The sequence below is a fragment of the Oncorhynchus gorbuscha genome, linkage group LG14, assembly GCF_021184085.1.
Source record: "Oncorhynchus gorbuscha isolate QuinsamMale2020 ecotype Even-year linkage group LG14, OgorEven_v1.0, whole genome shotgun sequence".
In the NCBI taxonomy this organism is placed as follows: Eukaryota; Metazoa; Chordata; class Actinopteri; order Salmoniformes; family Salmonidae; genus Oncorhynchus; species Oncorhynchus gorbuscha.
In genome coordinates, this window is record NC_060186.1 from 51,872,415 (window position 1) to 51,888,996 (window position 16,582).

Below are 16,582 nucleotides of genomic sequence, written 5' to 3' on the forward strand. Positions count from 1 at the left end.
TGTCATTGCAGGCAATCTCAACGCTGTGCATTACAGGGAAGACATCCTCCTCACTCATGTGGTACCCTTCCTGCAGGCTCAACCTGACATGACCCTCCAGCATGACAATGCCACCAGCCATACTGCTCATTCTGTATGCGATTTTCTGCAAGACCGGAATGTCAGTGTTCTGCCCGGATCTCAATCCCTTTGAGCACGTCTGGGACCTGTTGGATCAGAGGGTGAGGGCTAGGGCCATTCCCCCCAGAAATGTCTGGGAACTTGGTGGAAGAGTGGGGTAACATCCCACAGCAAGAACTGGCAAATCTGGTGCAGTCCATGAGGAGATGCACTGCAGTACATAATGCAGCTGGTGGCCACACCAGATACTGACTGTTACTTTTGATTTTGATCCCCCCTTTGTTCAGGGACACATTATTCAATTTCTGTTAGTCACACGTCTGTGGACCTTGTTTAGTTTATGTCTCAGTTGTTGAATCTTGTCATGTTCATACAAATATTTACACACGTTAAGTTCCCTGAAAATAAATTCAGTTGACAGTGACAGGACGTTTCTTTTTTTGCTGAGTTTATATCGGGATATGAGATTTTGGCCATATCGCCCAGCCCTAATATTTAGCACATTGTTTCTCTTTACAACAGGAGTATAGCCTACCCAGCTGGCATGAAAAAGAACCACGGGAAAAGCGTCCTCCATTCTCTATTTAAGTGCATAGATTACATATATTTTCCCTGTCCCTGTTTTGAGACAAGTGCATGATAATGGTAATGATAATGGTCCATTCTAAATCAAAACAAATTTCACACATTTATTATTTATTTTATGTAAAGACAATATTAAAATCAAGAATAGGCTGATGGGTGACAATACTAGCCTATCACTTGTGAATGTTTCTTATGCTGGTGGTAATGGATCAAAGTATTTTTTTGCAACCCACCCATGTTTTAATATAGTTTGTATCACAACTAACTGGCATACATGAGCAATGCATGAGTTTCAAGTTTGGGGGAGAAAATGTTCACCATAAAAATACACCTTTAATAAAAGCATTAGAAGCATAATAGCATTTGAGGTCACTTTTGATAATGGTGTTTTCTGCTAATGGAACACTTGCGCTTATAGCCTACTGCCGTGTGCACATTTTTGATCCTAGTGGTTCTCTTAATTTGGCATCTATCGGATCCCACAACTGTCCCAGACTATGTTTGGAATATTTATAGGTTGACATTGGCTAGTGCTTTTGCTGTTCATTAGGCCTACTCATCTAGTTGGCTGACAATATGCACCTCGGAATTGGATAAGAGTGTGAGCAGTTATGTCTCCAATGTGCCGGTCTTCACTTGTAGCCTGTGAGAAAGAACAGATCACATGATTGCTTTGGAGCATACAGCACCCAGGGAGAAGGAAATTCTAATTATTATATTTAGCCTCAGTCACAAAAGGTATGGATTTTTAATGGGCGTTACAGCCACACAACCGGGATGCCGGTGGGAAATTCTTGGCATTATCAAGTGCATGTTAAATTGTGAATGAGAGAATGATGAAGTGTGTACAGCCTGCGCAAAAAAACAAAGCAGAGCTCATGCCTTTAATGTGACTTTTTTCAAATCATTGGAGTTTCATCATGCATGTATTAAAAATTTAAACATATAACCCAACGTTTGTAGAACAATTAAAGTTACATTAATTCATATAAATTAAGCATATAGGAGTACCTATTTCTTTGTTAAACGCTCAACACAGAATTTCCGCATGTTCACACTCCATCAAATTGTTTGGAGAAAATATCCCTTCTATTTTATTCAGCTTTGTAAAATAATATAAAATAATGCCACGGAATTCTAAGCTAATCTTGTCCACTTAATGAAATAGTGTAGCCCACAGCCATATGGCATAGTTAGATCAGGACCTAACATAAGGACAACTCAGAGTATGCTATTCTGTTCTTCTGAAATAGACTACATTTTCTTAATTTCATGTTTCTTTAGAACTTATTGTGAAGGTGTAGGCTATATTACATGGATTTATTCAACTGGATTTATTAAAATGTAGATGTTCCAAAGGTCTGCATAAGTGGCTTGTAGGTTATGTGTGGAAGCCAGGAGATGCTAAAAGTGTTCATGTTAATTAACGGTCAATTACCGTGGGACCGGCAGTTATTTGTTTGACAATCACCGGCTGACGAAATTTCGTGACCACCACAGCCCTAGTGGTGCCTCCACAGAATGGTTCTATATTCACTTCCATGGGTGCCTCAGCCTCTTGAGTTGTGACGGACGTCTCAGTGAGTGTATGTGTCCTCACCTGCCATGGTGCTGGTGACCAGGTCTAGTTTCTGTATTGGGTCTTTCTCTGAACTGTAGCTGATGGTGAACTCTGTGGACTGGTGTCTGGCAAACGGCTGCTTGATCTGCTTCCAGCAACCTGAGGGCCGGCAGGCAGTAAAAAGACAACTCCACAGACAGACATAATGACAGGACTCTAGCATGGAGAGAGAGCACATATATAAGCCCCAGATGCAAGCCCAGGCCTGACTGAATCTTCACTAACCACAACCCCCCACTACACAGCATAGACATGTTGTCACAGATCAACAAATGGGCTCTGGTAGTTTCATTAAAGCAGCCATTATGATAAGGAATGACATGTAACCTGTCCACTGACTGGGTATCACTATAACATGGATTATCCTGCCTACAGTTTGTAAACAAATGATTCTAGGGCTCATCTTCACCATACATGTTGTTTCTCACAAAAAAAAATATTCCATTTTGATGTGCAGTAATATGAATGACATCTTTTACAATGTAAATTGTTCACTGACCTGGTTTCTGGGCATCTGAAGATCCGTACGAGTTCTCTTTTGTCTTCTTCCTGTGACAGAAAGACAAATGCCTTTGTGAACTCCAGTTACAGGGAGGACAGTGGTGCTCCCTCACCCCATTCCTCTGATAACCTCCTGGGGGGAGATGAGGCACCACTGCCTGGCTCTGCTGAGCACCCCTTCTCTCATTTCTCTTCCTTTTCCCCCTCTCCTCTCTGGGGAGTCATACAGCTGGCCACATCTTCTGACACTGACAGATGACCCCGTAAGGCATTAGCATGCTTCAGCCGAACCAAATGAGAGTGCTCGCATACTCCGTTAGAAAGATCCTTCGCTTGTAAAACGAGGAAAAAAGCGTCAATAGTACTGTTTGTCCATTTTGAGAAGCAATAGCCACTTCCTAGTCTGAATTAGGGTTGCACATTTTCCATGTGAAGTTAAGCCCAGGAATTTTGCTTGAAATTCATCAAAGAAGTTAGCTTATGACAGTGAACCTTTTTTTCTGGGATATACAAGGCAATTCTAGGTCTTGTGGCACATTTGGTTAAACTATCCCCAATTCAATGGAATTGCAACCGTCTGTATGCACAGTGCAGTCTTCCATCACATGTGCAGTGCAGTCTTCCATCACATGTACACCTGATTTTCAAGATCTTGCACACTAATGAGATGCTATTGAGCCCACACTACTACACTGTCTGAGACAAGGACTACATGCTTTCTGGTAAGTTTTGATTACAATACTGGGTGGAGTGAATATTTTATATGACATACATGTTTTTTAGTTAACTAGTAAATAGTAGCCTACAGCAAAGTGTGTATAAATAATTTCTAACTAGTTAGTTTTTCCTACCGTGTGGGTTTTTAGCTTGCCTGCTAACTGAGGAGTGTTAATTCACCTGTTTCCATACATGTTTAATTTAAATAAAAATATCTTACTCAGGAGTTGTTTAATCTAACTGCTTAACTATTTATTGTATGAGTTTGTTTTTTTACTATTTTTTTCTCATCTTTACAGGAAAATGCCATGGGCACTATCTGATGTGTGGAGACATTTTACTGCTACTAATGTAGAAGTAAAAGCTGTGTACATTTGCAAATAATGTGTCAAAGCATATGAGAAGAATGCAACAAAGATGCAGAATAATCTGAAGTGCATAAAGTTGCCTCAGCGCTCACAACAACCATCTCTGACAAAAGTCCCTCTACCTCTCTTCGAGGTGAAAATGACGAATTAAACACCTTATTAATAGCAACAGCTCACGGTCCTCCTGGAATAAGAAGTTTTAGTCAGAGAAATGCTGATGAATGTCATGCTTGAGCGGGTGTATGCAACTGATTCACCTCTTATGCTCACAAGCAATGTGTATTGGAAGACATTTCTGAATGTTCTTCGCCCAGCATACACCCCTACAACCAGACATGCTTTATCTACTCATTTGCTGGTTGTCGATTTCAGAATTCAAGTGAAGGTCAAGCAAATCATAGAGAAAGCAGACTGTATTGCAATTATCTCTGATGGGTGGTCAAATGTTTGTGGGCAAGGATTCATCTCCACCTCTCAACCAGTATTCTAAAAGAGCACAGACACAAGGGACAACAGACACACCGGTCTCTACATTGCAGATGAGCTGAAGGCAGTCATCAATGACCTTGGACCACAGTAGGTGTTTGCACAGGTGACAGACAATGCTGCGAACATGAAGGCTGCTTGGTCTAAAGTGGAGGAGTCCTACGCTCACATCACACCCATTGGCTGTGCTGCTCATGCATTGAATCTGCTCCTCAAGGACATCAGGCACTGAAAACAATGGATACACTCTAGAAGAGAGCCAAGGAAAATGGTTAGGTATGTGAAGGGTCATCAAGTTATAGCAGCAATCTACTTCATCGAGCAAAGTGAGAAGAATAAGAGCACCACATTGAAGCTGCCCAGCAACACCAGTTGGGGTGGTGTTGTCATCATGTTTGACAGTCTCCTGGAGGGGAAGGAGTCTCTCCAAGAAATGGCCATATCACAGTCTGCTGATATGGACATCCCCATCAAGAGGATCCTCCTGGATTATGTATTTTGGGAGAGAGTGGTAAGCAGCCTGAAACCTATAGCAGTAGCACGGATTGAGGGAGACAATGCCATCCTGTCTGTTGCTCCAAGCAGAGGAAACTGCAGTTCTGAAATACATCAGAAAGCATGAAGACTTCTGCCTGAAGCCCATACACGCTGCAGCATTCATGTTGGACCCCAAGTATGCTGGCAAGAGCGTCCTGTCTGGTGCAGAGATCAACAAGGCCAATGGTGTCATCACTACCGTGTTTCGCCACCTTGTCCTTGATGAGAGAAAGGTTATTGGCAGCCTGGCAAAGTACACTTCCAAGCAAGGGCTTTGGGATGAAGATGCAATATAGCAGTCGTGCCAACATATCTCATCAGCCACCTGGTGGAAGAGACTTTGTGGATCTGAGGCTCTTTCACCTGTTGCCTCGATCATCCTCCAAATCCCACCAACATCAGCCGCATCAGAGCGCAACTGGTCCTTGTTTGGGGACACACACACCAAAACACACAACAGGCTGACCAATACAAGGGTTGAAAAATTGGTGGCCATCTGGGCAAATTTGAGGCTTTTTGATCCAGACAACGAACCATCTTCAACAAGGTTGGAAAGTGACAGTGAAGATGAGGCCTCAGAGTCTGATGTTCAAGAGGTGGACATTGAGGACGTCCAGGGAGAAGACATGGAAGCCTGAGAGGAAGACAACCAAAGCTTTCGTTTCTAGACTATCATTTTACAGATGTATGTTGAAAAGGTTTTTGGGAGATGCGATGGTTCATTGGTGATCATTCAATATTCCCTTTTGTTGTTCTGTGAAATCATCCCATGTGAAGAGTCAACTCATTTAATTAATGTTCAACTTGTAACTAAATATTTATTTTTTTCTATTGGAAGGATCTACTTATGATAAGGTAAAAGGTTTATGTTTCTGTCTCAATAAGATATGGTAAATATATCCAATGCAAAAAACAGCTACATTTAATTGGTGTTAATATTACATTTGTATATATCTACATTTATTCCCAAGGAAAGTTTCCACCTCTGAATATTCCCCTAACGAAGACTCAAGAAATCTGTAATTCATTTTGAAGTTTTTGCCGAGATCTTAGAAGCGCAAATTTTTATCTAACCAAGTTGTTTGGTTCATTATTTCTTAATGAAAAAAAACTACATGAAAACGAGTCGTCTCTCATTGAATGGCAACAAAGACTTTATTGAATAATCCCTACTGGGTTTTATTGCACTTTTTACCCCTTTTTTCTCCCCAATTTTGTGAAATCCAAATTGGTACTTAGTCTTGTCCCAACACTGCAACTCCAGGACGGACTTGGGAGAGGCGAAGGTTGAGAGCCATGCGTCCTCCGAAACACGTCCCTGCCAAGCCGCACCGCTTCTTGACACACTGCTCGCTTTACCCGGAAGCCAACCGCACCAATGTGTCAGAAGAAACACCATATAGCTGGGGACTGAAGTCGACGTGCATGCGCCCGGCCTCCACAAGGAGTCGCTAGAGCGGTATTGGACAAGGACATCCCCGCTGGCCAAACCCTCCACTAACCCGGACAATGCTTGGCCAATTGTGCGCCGCCTCATGGGTCTCCCGGTTAAGGCCGGCTGCGACACAGCCCGGGATCAAACCCGGATCAGTAGTGATGCCTCTAGCACTGCGATGCAGTACTTTAGACCGCTGCGCCACTCAGGAGGCCCTATAATCCCCACTGTTGACCAATCACAGACAAAGAAGCGCAAACTTCAGCTACCGACTTCGGCTTGCCTCCAGAAAACAAATGTGCCGGAAGAGCCGACCAAACAAACATTTCACAAAATATCGTCATAATATAACCGCTAACTCTTCCGAACCTTTTTGGCTGGGAAGCTTGAGGAAGCTTTTAAGCCCCTCTACCTTCCACCTCCATATAACCAAAAACAACAAAGGCTGATAATAAAAAGATGAATGGCATACAACCACATATGTGTTGTGCATCCTCCTCCAGTGTTCTCTCACTGACACGAATGACTGTGGTTGCGTTGGTGGTCAGGCTTGTTATGTTAGCTGCGCAACAGACAGGCAGCTATTTCAAAGGACTGTTCTAGGACTCTTCCTGACCCTCATTGTCCCATACATCTCTCCCTTGCGCCAATCTATTCCTTGTCCTCACCTCTCGCTTTTCCTGAAAAGATCTCCTCCTCAGGCACATCCATACTGACAGACACACAGGCAGACAGACGACATCTCCCACACATAATTAACCGACATCGCCTAGAGAGTAGGCACACGGTAGAGAGAACCCGCGGCTACGGGGCCATATAAGGTCAGGCCAATCTGAGCTCGTCAGTCACGTTGTCATGGGGACAGGAGCCCCATGAGTCATTAAGGTGCAAGCTCTTCTTACAGGACCTTACACTACCGTCTCTAAAAGCATTACATTATCTATTCAAATGACATGAACGACCCACTTACTTCTGCAGCATCTTGAATAGACAAATCCCAATGAGCACCACAGAGAAGACTGTGGGTACGATGATGATGGCCAGCTTTACTGAGAATAGAGAGGAGAGAGCATGTTAGCCAGCTATGACAAACAAACAAACATCTGGTGGAAGCAATGTTTTAATGAGATGGGTACCTAGGTCTGCCTGGGAGGGCAACGGCTCAGTGGTCTCCTCGTCCCCCACCGGAGGCTTGGGTTTGGTGGGTACCGTCTCCAGGGTGACCTGGGATGACATGTTCACTGAGGGTAAAGAGGGAAAGGGAGAAGAGTGGTAGCGAGTGAGAGAGAGTGAGCGTTGAATGATCAACAGGTGTGCCAATAACATTCAGCAACATTACAGATCTATCCTACTTCCCCACTTTATAGTAAATGTACTGTAAAAACAATAGGTCAGTTCCCTACAGGAGCTGATCTTCCTCACCAAAGCTTCTCTAAAAGGCAGTCATCAATCGCAATTACTGACTCACTGATAACACCATCTTGTCCTGCAGCCAAACCCACTCAACCAGACTGTTACAGTGGGGAGAACAATTGATTTTGCAGGTTTTCCAACTTACAAAGCATGTAGCACCCATCCATGTAGCACCCATCTTCAATGCTCTTACTGAGGGAAGGAGGTTATTGGCCAAGATCTCGCGATACATGGCCCCATCCATCCTCCCCTCAATACGGTGCAGTCGTCCTGTCCTCTTTGCAGAAAAGCATCCCCAAAGAATGATGTTTCCACCACCATGCTTCACGGTTGGGATGGTGTTCTTGGGGTTGTACTCGTCCTTCTTCTTCCTCCAAACACAGCGAGTGGAGTTTAGACCAAAAAGCTCTCTTTCTGTCTCATCAGACCACATGACCTTCTCCCATTCCTCCTCTGGATCATCCAGATGGTCATTGGCAAACTTCAGACGGGCCTGGACATGCGCTGGCTTGAGCAGGGGGACCTTGCGTGTGCTGCAGGATTTTAATCCATGACGGCGTAGTGTGTTACTAATGGTTTTCTTTGAGACTGTGGTCCCAGCTCTCTTCAGGTCATTGACCAGATCCTGCCGTGTAGTTCTGGGATGATCCCTCACCTTCCTCATGATCATTGATGCCCCACGAGGTGAGATCTTGCATGGAGCCCCAGACCGAGGAAGATTGGCCGTCATCTTGAACTTCTTCCATTTTCTAATAATTGCGCCAACAGTTGTTGCCTTCTCACCAAGCCACTTGTCTAATGTCCTGTAGCCCATCCCAGCCTTCTGCAGGTCTACAATTTTATCCCTGATATCCTTACACAGCTCTCTGGTCTTGGCCATTGTGGAGAGGTTGGAATCTGTTTGATTGAGTGTGTGGACAGGTGTCTTTTATACAGGTAACAAGTTCAAACATGTGTAGTTAATACAGGTAATGAGTGGAGAGCAGGAGGGCTTCTTAAAGAAAAACTAACAGGTCTGTGAGAGCCGGAATTCTTACTGGTTGGTAGGTGAATAAATATTTATGTCATGCAATAAAATGCAAATTAATTACTTTAAAAAAAAATCATACATTGTGATTTTCTGGATTTTTGTTTTAGATTCAGTCTCTCACAGTTGAAGTGTACCTATGACAAAAATGACAGACCTCTACATGCTTTGTAAGTAGGAAAACCTGCAAAATCATCAGTGTATCAAATACTTGTTCTCCCACTGTATATTTCTGCTGTAGTCAGGTTAGATGTGGTTAGGATTTGTACCTCTGACATAGATGCAGCCCAGCAGCTCTGCCGTCATGGCAATCCTCTGGTGCCAGGTGTGAGGTATAATGCGTAAATAGCGGGCTATGATTGGAGGGTGGAAGGTGTTCCTGGTCTGATGCAGACTGTCCTGGTTCCCCTCAAATACCTGACCGGGAGAAAGGGAGAGAGAGGAGAGGGTCAGAGGGACTGGCAAGCATTCTTGTGACTCATGAGTAACAGAAGACATTGATTATGCATATAGGAAGGTCTGTTGTTGTACAATAATGTATAAAGACAGTTAATTATGGGACAATAGACATAACAGGCAATTGAATATGGAAGTCAGATATCAGACAACTGGATTTGGAATACTCACCATGTACTGTGTACTATTGTTCTGTGTGTAGGTCCTCCACCGACGACTCTCCTTGTGATCGATCACGAAGCTCATCACATAGTAGTCATAGTCCAACATTGTGGAGCCAGTCGTGATAATTCCTGTAAAACAAAAACAGAGCGCATTTTCTTTCTATTGTTCAGCATGTCCCCCCCGGAATGTACTGGAACTGGGACAGGAGACATCATCTCAGAGAGCAGAACAATCACTGAACCACCACGTGGAAACAGTCACAGACATTTGCAGCTCCCAGACAGTATGATTGAGCATTTTTGTGGCAGATGAGCACCTGGCACTGGGCCAGAACAATATGGCGGCAGACGGGCGACCCGCAACATGTCATTACTCCACATTACACACGGCATTGTGGGTTATATGGAGACGCAGCACACCTATCATTATAGGAAATGACTGTCATAATTCCAATACAGGATCTCAGACCCTCAAGGTATTGAAAGTAACTATTGGATTGTTGGCTCATGGTTGAAATTGTACTTTTGGTGAACTTTGAGTGTAAGAGTTTCCAATTCATAATTGTTGAATCAAATCAGAATACAACAGGTAGAATGTATGCACACATGACTGTAAGTCGCTTTGGATAAAAGCGTCTGCTAAATGGCATATATTATTATATATATTATATTATTATATATTAGGTATTCCTTATAGTGAAATGCTTACTTACAAGCCCTTAACCAACAATGTTTTAAGAAGTTAAGAAAGTAAATCAAATGAAGTGTTAAGTTTTAAAAAAGAGATAGAAAATACAAAAGTTACAAATAATTAAACAGCAGCAGTTAAATAACAAGTGAGGCAATATACAGGAGATACCAGTACAGAGTCAATGTGCAGGGGGCACCGGTTAATTGAGGTAATATGTACATGTAGGTAGAGTTCATTAAAGTGACTATGCATAGATTATAAACAGAGAGTAGCAGAAGTGTAAAAGAGGGGTCTGGGGAGCCCTTTGATTAGCTGTTCAGGAGTCTTACGGTTTGGGGGGGTAGAAGCTGTTAAGAAGCCCTTTGATTAGCTGTTCAGGAGACTACAGTTTGGGGGGTAGAAGCTGTTAAGAAGCCCTTTGATTACGGTTTGGGGGTAGAAGCTGTTAAGAAGCCCTTTGATTAGCTGTTCAGGAGACTTACGGTTTGGGGGGGTAGAAGCTGTTAAGAAGCCCTTTGATTAGCTGTTCAGGAGTCTTACGGTTTGGGGGGGGTAGAAGCTGTTAAGAAGCCCTTTGATTAGCTGTTCAGGAGTCTTACGGTTTGGGGGGGTAGAAGCTGTTAAGAAGCCTTTTGGACCTCGACCTGGCGCTCCGGTATCGCTTACTGTGCGGTAGCAGAGAGAACAGTCTATGACTAGGGTGGCTGAAGTCTGACAATTTTTAGGTCCTTCCTCTGACACCGCCTAATATAGGTCTTGGATGGCAGGAAGCTTGGCCCCAATGATGTACTGTGTCGTAGGCACAGCTTAGTGATGAGCTTTGAGGGCACTATGGGGTTGAACGCTGAGCTGTAGTCAAATAATAGCATTCTCACATAGGTGGGGAAGAGCAGTGTGGAGTGTAATAGAGATTGCATCATCTGTGGATCTGTTGGGGTGGTATGCAAATTGGAGTGGGTCTAGGATTTCTGGGATAATGGTGTTGATGTGAGCCATGACCAGCCTTTCAAAGCACTTCATGGCTACATAAAAATGAGTGCTACGGATCGGTAATCATTTAGGCAGGTTACCTTCGTGTTCTTGGGCACCTGGACTATGGTGGTCTGCTTGAAACAGGAACAGGATGAAAATGTCAATGAAGACACTTGCCTGTTGGTCAGTGCATAATTGGAATACACGCCCTGGTAATCCGTCTGGCCCTGCGGCCTTGTGACCTGTTGAAAGGTCTTACTGACATTGGCTACGGAGAGCGTGATCACACAGTCGTTCAGTACAGCTGGTGCTCTCATGCATGTTTCAATGTTACTTGCCTCAAAACGAGCATAGAAGTAATTTAGCTCGTCTGGTATGTTCGTATAACTGGGCAGCTCGTGGCTGTGCTTCCCTTTGTTGTCTGTAATAGTTTGCAAGCCCTGCCACATCTGACGAGCGTCAGAGCCGGTGAGGTACGATTCGATCTTAGTCCTGTATTGAAGCTTTGCCTGTTTGATGGTTCGTCGGAGGGCATAGCGGGATTCTTACAGGCTTGCGGATTAGAATCCCGCTCCTTGAAAGCGGCAGCTCAGTGCGGACGTTGCCTGTAATCCATGGCTTCTGGTTGGGGTATGTATGTACAGTCACTGTGGGGACGACGTCATCGATGCACGTCATCGATTATTGATGAAGCCAGTTACTGATGTGGTGTACTCCTCAATGCCATCAGAAGAATCCTGGAACAAATTCTGACAACAGAAATCCAATCTACCATAATGTGATTATCAGAAAAGCATGACCGTCTAGGAAAGGGTTGTATTCCTCAGACTATAGAATCTTATGATTGTTGCACAACAACAATTCTACTATAAAAGTGCTTCCATTTTCAATAGCTCGCATTCCAATCAATACAATGTTCCCCTTAACTCTGAATTTCAGAAACAGCAGACATTCTTCATTGACTGGAACCCAATGTGTTGTAAAGCAGCATGACATTAACTTGTGACTTGCTGACTACACACACACCACGCTCAAAATAAATTGTGTCCGGCATGGTCCTATATTTAAACCAGACTTTGTAAGTCTCTCTCTTATTTGTAGAGGAGCAATACAGAGGGGCATTCTCTAACGCTGTGTGTGTGTGTGTGTGTGTGGTGCACATGTGCCACGGTTTGGCAGTGGTGAGCCGCCCTCCAGAGTTAAATCACGAGACAGACCCCTTTATAAGGATAACTGTCCCCTCTAAAACAACCTTAATCCCTGGATTCCATTTCTATCCTTCCTCTGCTTTTTCCGACAGATGTGTTCATGTTGCGCCCTAGCGGGGGGGGGGGGGCGCAGTCAGGCAGGAGAGAGTTAAAACTGAAGGCCTGTTTTTATATTGATGCCACGGAGGGAGGAACTCTACAGCAAAGCTCTGCCATTGATCCTTTATGACTTGGCCAAGAACACCAGGGCTCCTACTTAATTACGGTTAACGGTTACAGTATGCTGAGCACGGAGCAGGCCCAGTAAGAAGGGATTGCCGTTCATCAGGACAGAGAGCGTGGCAACGGTGGAAATATGTACCAGTAGGCTACAACCAAATCTCAAAATTCCAACAAAAAAACTTAAGCGTCGCCTGGTAACCCAAAGGCATGCTGGGCAAGCAAGACATGCTCTATAGGGTGTGGAGCCAATATGGGAATCCAAATAAATCCTGAGAAAAAAAACAGTGCACTACTTATCTTCTAAGTAGGACTCTTATCTCACCTGTGATCCTCTTCTTCTCCCCCAGGTCCAGCAGGAGCCACTGCAGGCTGTCGTTCTGGTCTGCAGCCCAGGAGCGGCTCCCTGATCCTGGGTCAGCCTGGGAGCTGTTGGGCGCCCAGTCAGACTGATGACCCATCTCCCCTGCCCTCTTCCACCATGAACTGGCACTCACAGATACTGTCCGCAGCACTGACTGGTTCTTACATTCTAGAAAATAACAAAAAGAAGAGGAAAAAGTAAATAAGTTTAATTCAGGAGAATTTTAAGTTAACGGAAATATTTCCACTGTCTCCCTCCAACATGACTGCTTGTTTTTGTTTTTCTGGTTTATTATGGATGATAAGTGATGAGGTTTAAAACCAAATTCATAGGAGGGGGACTGTATATTGTTCCTCAACTTTGCACCAGCGTTCAATTAACATAAAACGCATGTGGAACCAATAACACAGCCACTCGTGGCGAGCATTGACTCAACAGGAAAATGTACACGTCTTAAAAATCCACCTCTGTACTCCTAACTGGAGTCACATGTTGTAAAAATACATTTAAAAAAAGAGCACAAAGGCAGTAGAGAAGCATTAGGGGAATCTGAGCCCAGCTTTTCTAAAGCCCACTTCTTTCTGAGGGGAGACATTCTGTCAGAACAGTCACAGGAGCACCTAGTCTGACTAAAGCCCTGTCGACTCCACAACTAACTAAAACCCTATGTAACAACTATGACTAAAGCCCTGTCGACTCCACAACTAACTAAAACCCTATGAAACAACTATGACTAAAGCCCTGTCAACTCGTCAACAAGCTAAACCCTTATGCACTAGGACCCTGAGGCAGCTATGACTCCTGTACTCATCACCATTCCAACATAATGAGTGTGTGGACAGAGGACAGTCAATAAGGAGCTAGTCTTGATTAAAGTGCAGGACATCGACGTTCTTGATGAGCTCATGAAGCTTCCAGACTAGGGAAAGTATGTCATGGCAGCATTTGTCAGTGTCAGGACATTTGTCAATGTGTCACGTGAACATTGACGCCTTCTAAGTCAAAATCGGAGAGATCTCTCCACTCAAAAGATAGATTTGTTAAAGGGAGTAGTCGTCGAGGCAATAAACTAACGGTCACATATTAAAGGCCAATAGTCCACGAGAAAACATAACTGAATTGGAAATGTTTCACATCACAAGTTCTTAGAAACCGGTATCGTTGTCCAGTTACTGAGCGCAAATATGACTAATACATGCAGTCAATCTGCGGTTGTATCATCACGTGTCTGAATTAATACTTCTGCTCTCTATACTTAACACCAACGGTTTCATTTCAAATCTTATTCGTCACGGGCTTCGTAAACAACAGGCGTAGACTAACAGTCAAATGCTGACGGGCCCTTTCCAACAATGCAGAGAGAAAGAAGAGAGAAATAGAAAAATAGACAATGAGTAACGAATAAATAGACAAATATAACTTAAATAAATAAATAAATAGACAATGAGTAAAGAGTCGATGTGCAGAGGTACGAGGTAACAACTTGGCTATATACACTGGGTACCAGTACCGAGTCAATGCGCAGAGATATGGGGTAACAACTTGGCTATATACACTGGGTACCAGTTCAGAGTCGATGTGCAGAGGTAATAACTTGGCTATATACACTGGGTACCAGTTCAGAGTCGATGTGCAGAGGTAATAACTTGGCTATATACACTGGGTACCAGTACCGAGTCAATGCGCAGAGATATGGGGTAACAACTTGGCTATATACACTGGGTACCAGTTCAGAGTCGATGTGCAGAGGTAATAACTTGGCTATATACACTGGGTACCAGTTCAGAGTCGATGTGCAGAGGTAATAACTTGGCTATATACACTGGGTACCAGTTCCGAGTCGATGTGCAGAGGTAATAACTTGGCTATATACACTGGGTACCAGTTCAGAGTCGATGTGCAGAGGTAATAACTTGGCTATATACACTGGGTACCAGTTCCGAGTCGATGTGCAGAGGTAATAACTTGGCTATATACACTGGGTACCAGTTCCGAGTCGATGTGCAGAGGTAATAACTTGGCTATATACACTGGGTACCAGTTCCGAGTCGATGTGCAGAGGTAATAACTTGGCTATATACACTGGGTACCAGTTCCGAGTCGATGTGCAGAGGTAATAACTTGGCTATATACACTGGGTACCAGTACCGAGTCAATGTGCAGAGATATGGGGTAATAACTTGGCTATATACACTGGGTACCAGTACCGAGTCGATGTGCAGAGGTAATAACTTGGCTATATACACTGGGTACCAGTTCCGAGTCGATGTGCAGAGGTAATAACTTGGCTATATACACTGGGTACCAGTTCCGAGTCGATGTGCAGAGGTAATAACTTGGCTATATACACTGGGTACCAGTTCCGAGTCGATGTGCAGAGGTAATAACTTGGCTATATACACTGGGTACCAGTTCCGAGTCGATGTGCAGAGGTAATAACTTGGCTATATACACTGGGTACCAGTACCGAGTCAATGTGCAGAGATATGGGGTAATAACTTGGCTATATACACTGGGTACCAGTACCGAGTCAATGTGCAGAGATATGGGGTAATAACTTGGCTATATACACTGGGTACCAGTTCCGAGTCGATGTGCAGAGGTAATAACTTGGCTATATACACTGTGTACCAGTTCCGAGTCGATGTGCAGAGGTAATAACTTGGCTATATACACTGGGTACCAGTACCGAGTCAATGTGCAGAGATATGGGGTAATAACTTGGCTATATACACTGGGTACCAGTACCGAGTCAATGTGCAGAGATATGGTGTAATAACTTGGCTATATACACTGTGTACCAGTACCGAGTCAATGTGCAGAGGTACGAGTAATTGCGGTAGATATGTACATATAACTAGGAGAAAATAGATAATAGTAGAAGCAGCATACGTGAGGAGTCAAAAGGGTTTGTGCAAAAAGGGTCGATGCAGTTAGTTAAATAGTTAACCAAATAGCTACCCGGACTAACTATTTAGCAGCCTAATGGCTTGGGGGTAGAAGCTGTTCAGGGTCCTCTGACTCCGCCTGGTATAGAGATCCTGGATGACAGTGTGCTCGGCCCCAGTGAAGTACCGGGTCGTACACACTACCCTCTGTAGCGCCTTGTAGCCAGATGCCAAGCAGTTGCCATACTGGCAGCGATGTAGCCAGTCAAGATGCTCTCAATGTTGCAGCTGTAGAACTTTGAAGATCTGAGGGCCCGTGCCAAATCTTTTCAGCCACCTAAGGGGGAAGAAGCGTTGTCATGCCCTCTTTACGACTGTGTTGGTGTGTGTGGACCATGATAGATACTTATTGATGTGGACACAGAGGAACTTGAAGATGACGCAGCCTATGGGGACGTGCTCAGCCCTCGGTTTCCTGTAGTCCACGATCAGCTCCTTTGTCATGCTGATGTTGAGGGGAGAGGTTGTTGTCCTGGCACCACACAGCCAGGTCCCCTCCCTATAGGCTGGTCTCATCGTCGTCGGTGATTCGGCCTACCACTGTCGTTTAATCAGCAAATTTAATGATGGTGTTGGAGTTATGCATAGCCACTTAGTCGTGCGTGAACAGAGAGTACAGGAGGGGACTAAGCACGCACCCCTGAGGGGCCCCAGTGTTGAGGGTTAGCGTGGCGGATGAGTTGTTGCCTATCCTCACCACTCGGGGGAGGCCCGTCAGGAAGTCCAGGATCCAGTTGAAGAGGGAGGTGT

At 44.2% G+C, this 16,582-nt stretch overlaps 1 protein-coding gene across 1 annotated transcript in view; it reads right to left on the minus strand.

Annotated features, from left to right (window-relative positions):
* dcbld1 (discoidin, CUB and LCCL domain containing 1) overlaps positions 1-16,582 on the minus strand; it is a 39,790-nt gene that overhangs the window by 4,264 nt on the left and 18,944 nt on the right. Inside the window, 7 exon segments of the mRNA XM_046298369.1 lie at positions 2,306-2,425; positions 2,826-2,875; positions 7,341-7,419; positions 7,507-7,611; positions 9,080-9,227; positions 9,438-9,559; positions 12,846-13,052. Of these exon segments, the coding sequence (XP_046154325.1) occupies positions 2,306-2,425; positions 2,826-2,875; positions 7,341-7,419; positions 7,507-7,611; positions 9,080-9,227; positions 9,438-9,559; positions 12,846-13,052 (831 nt within the window).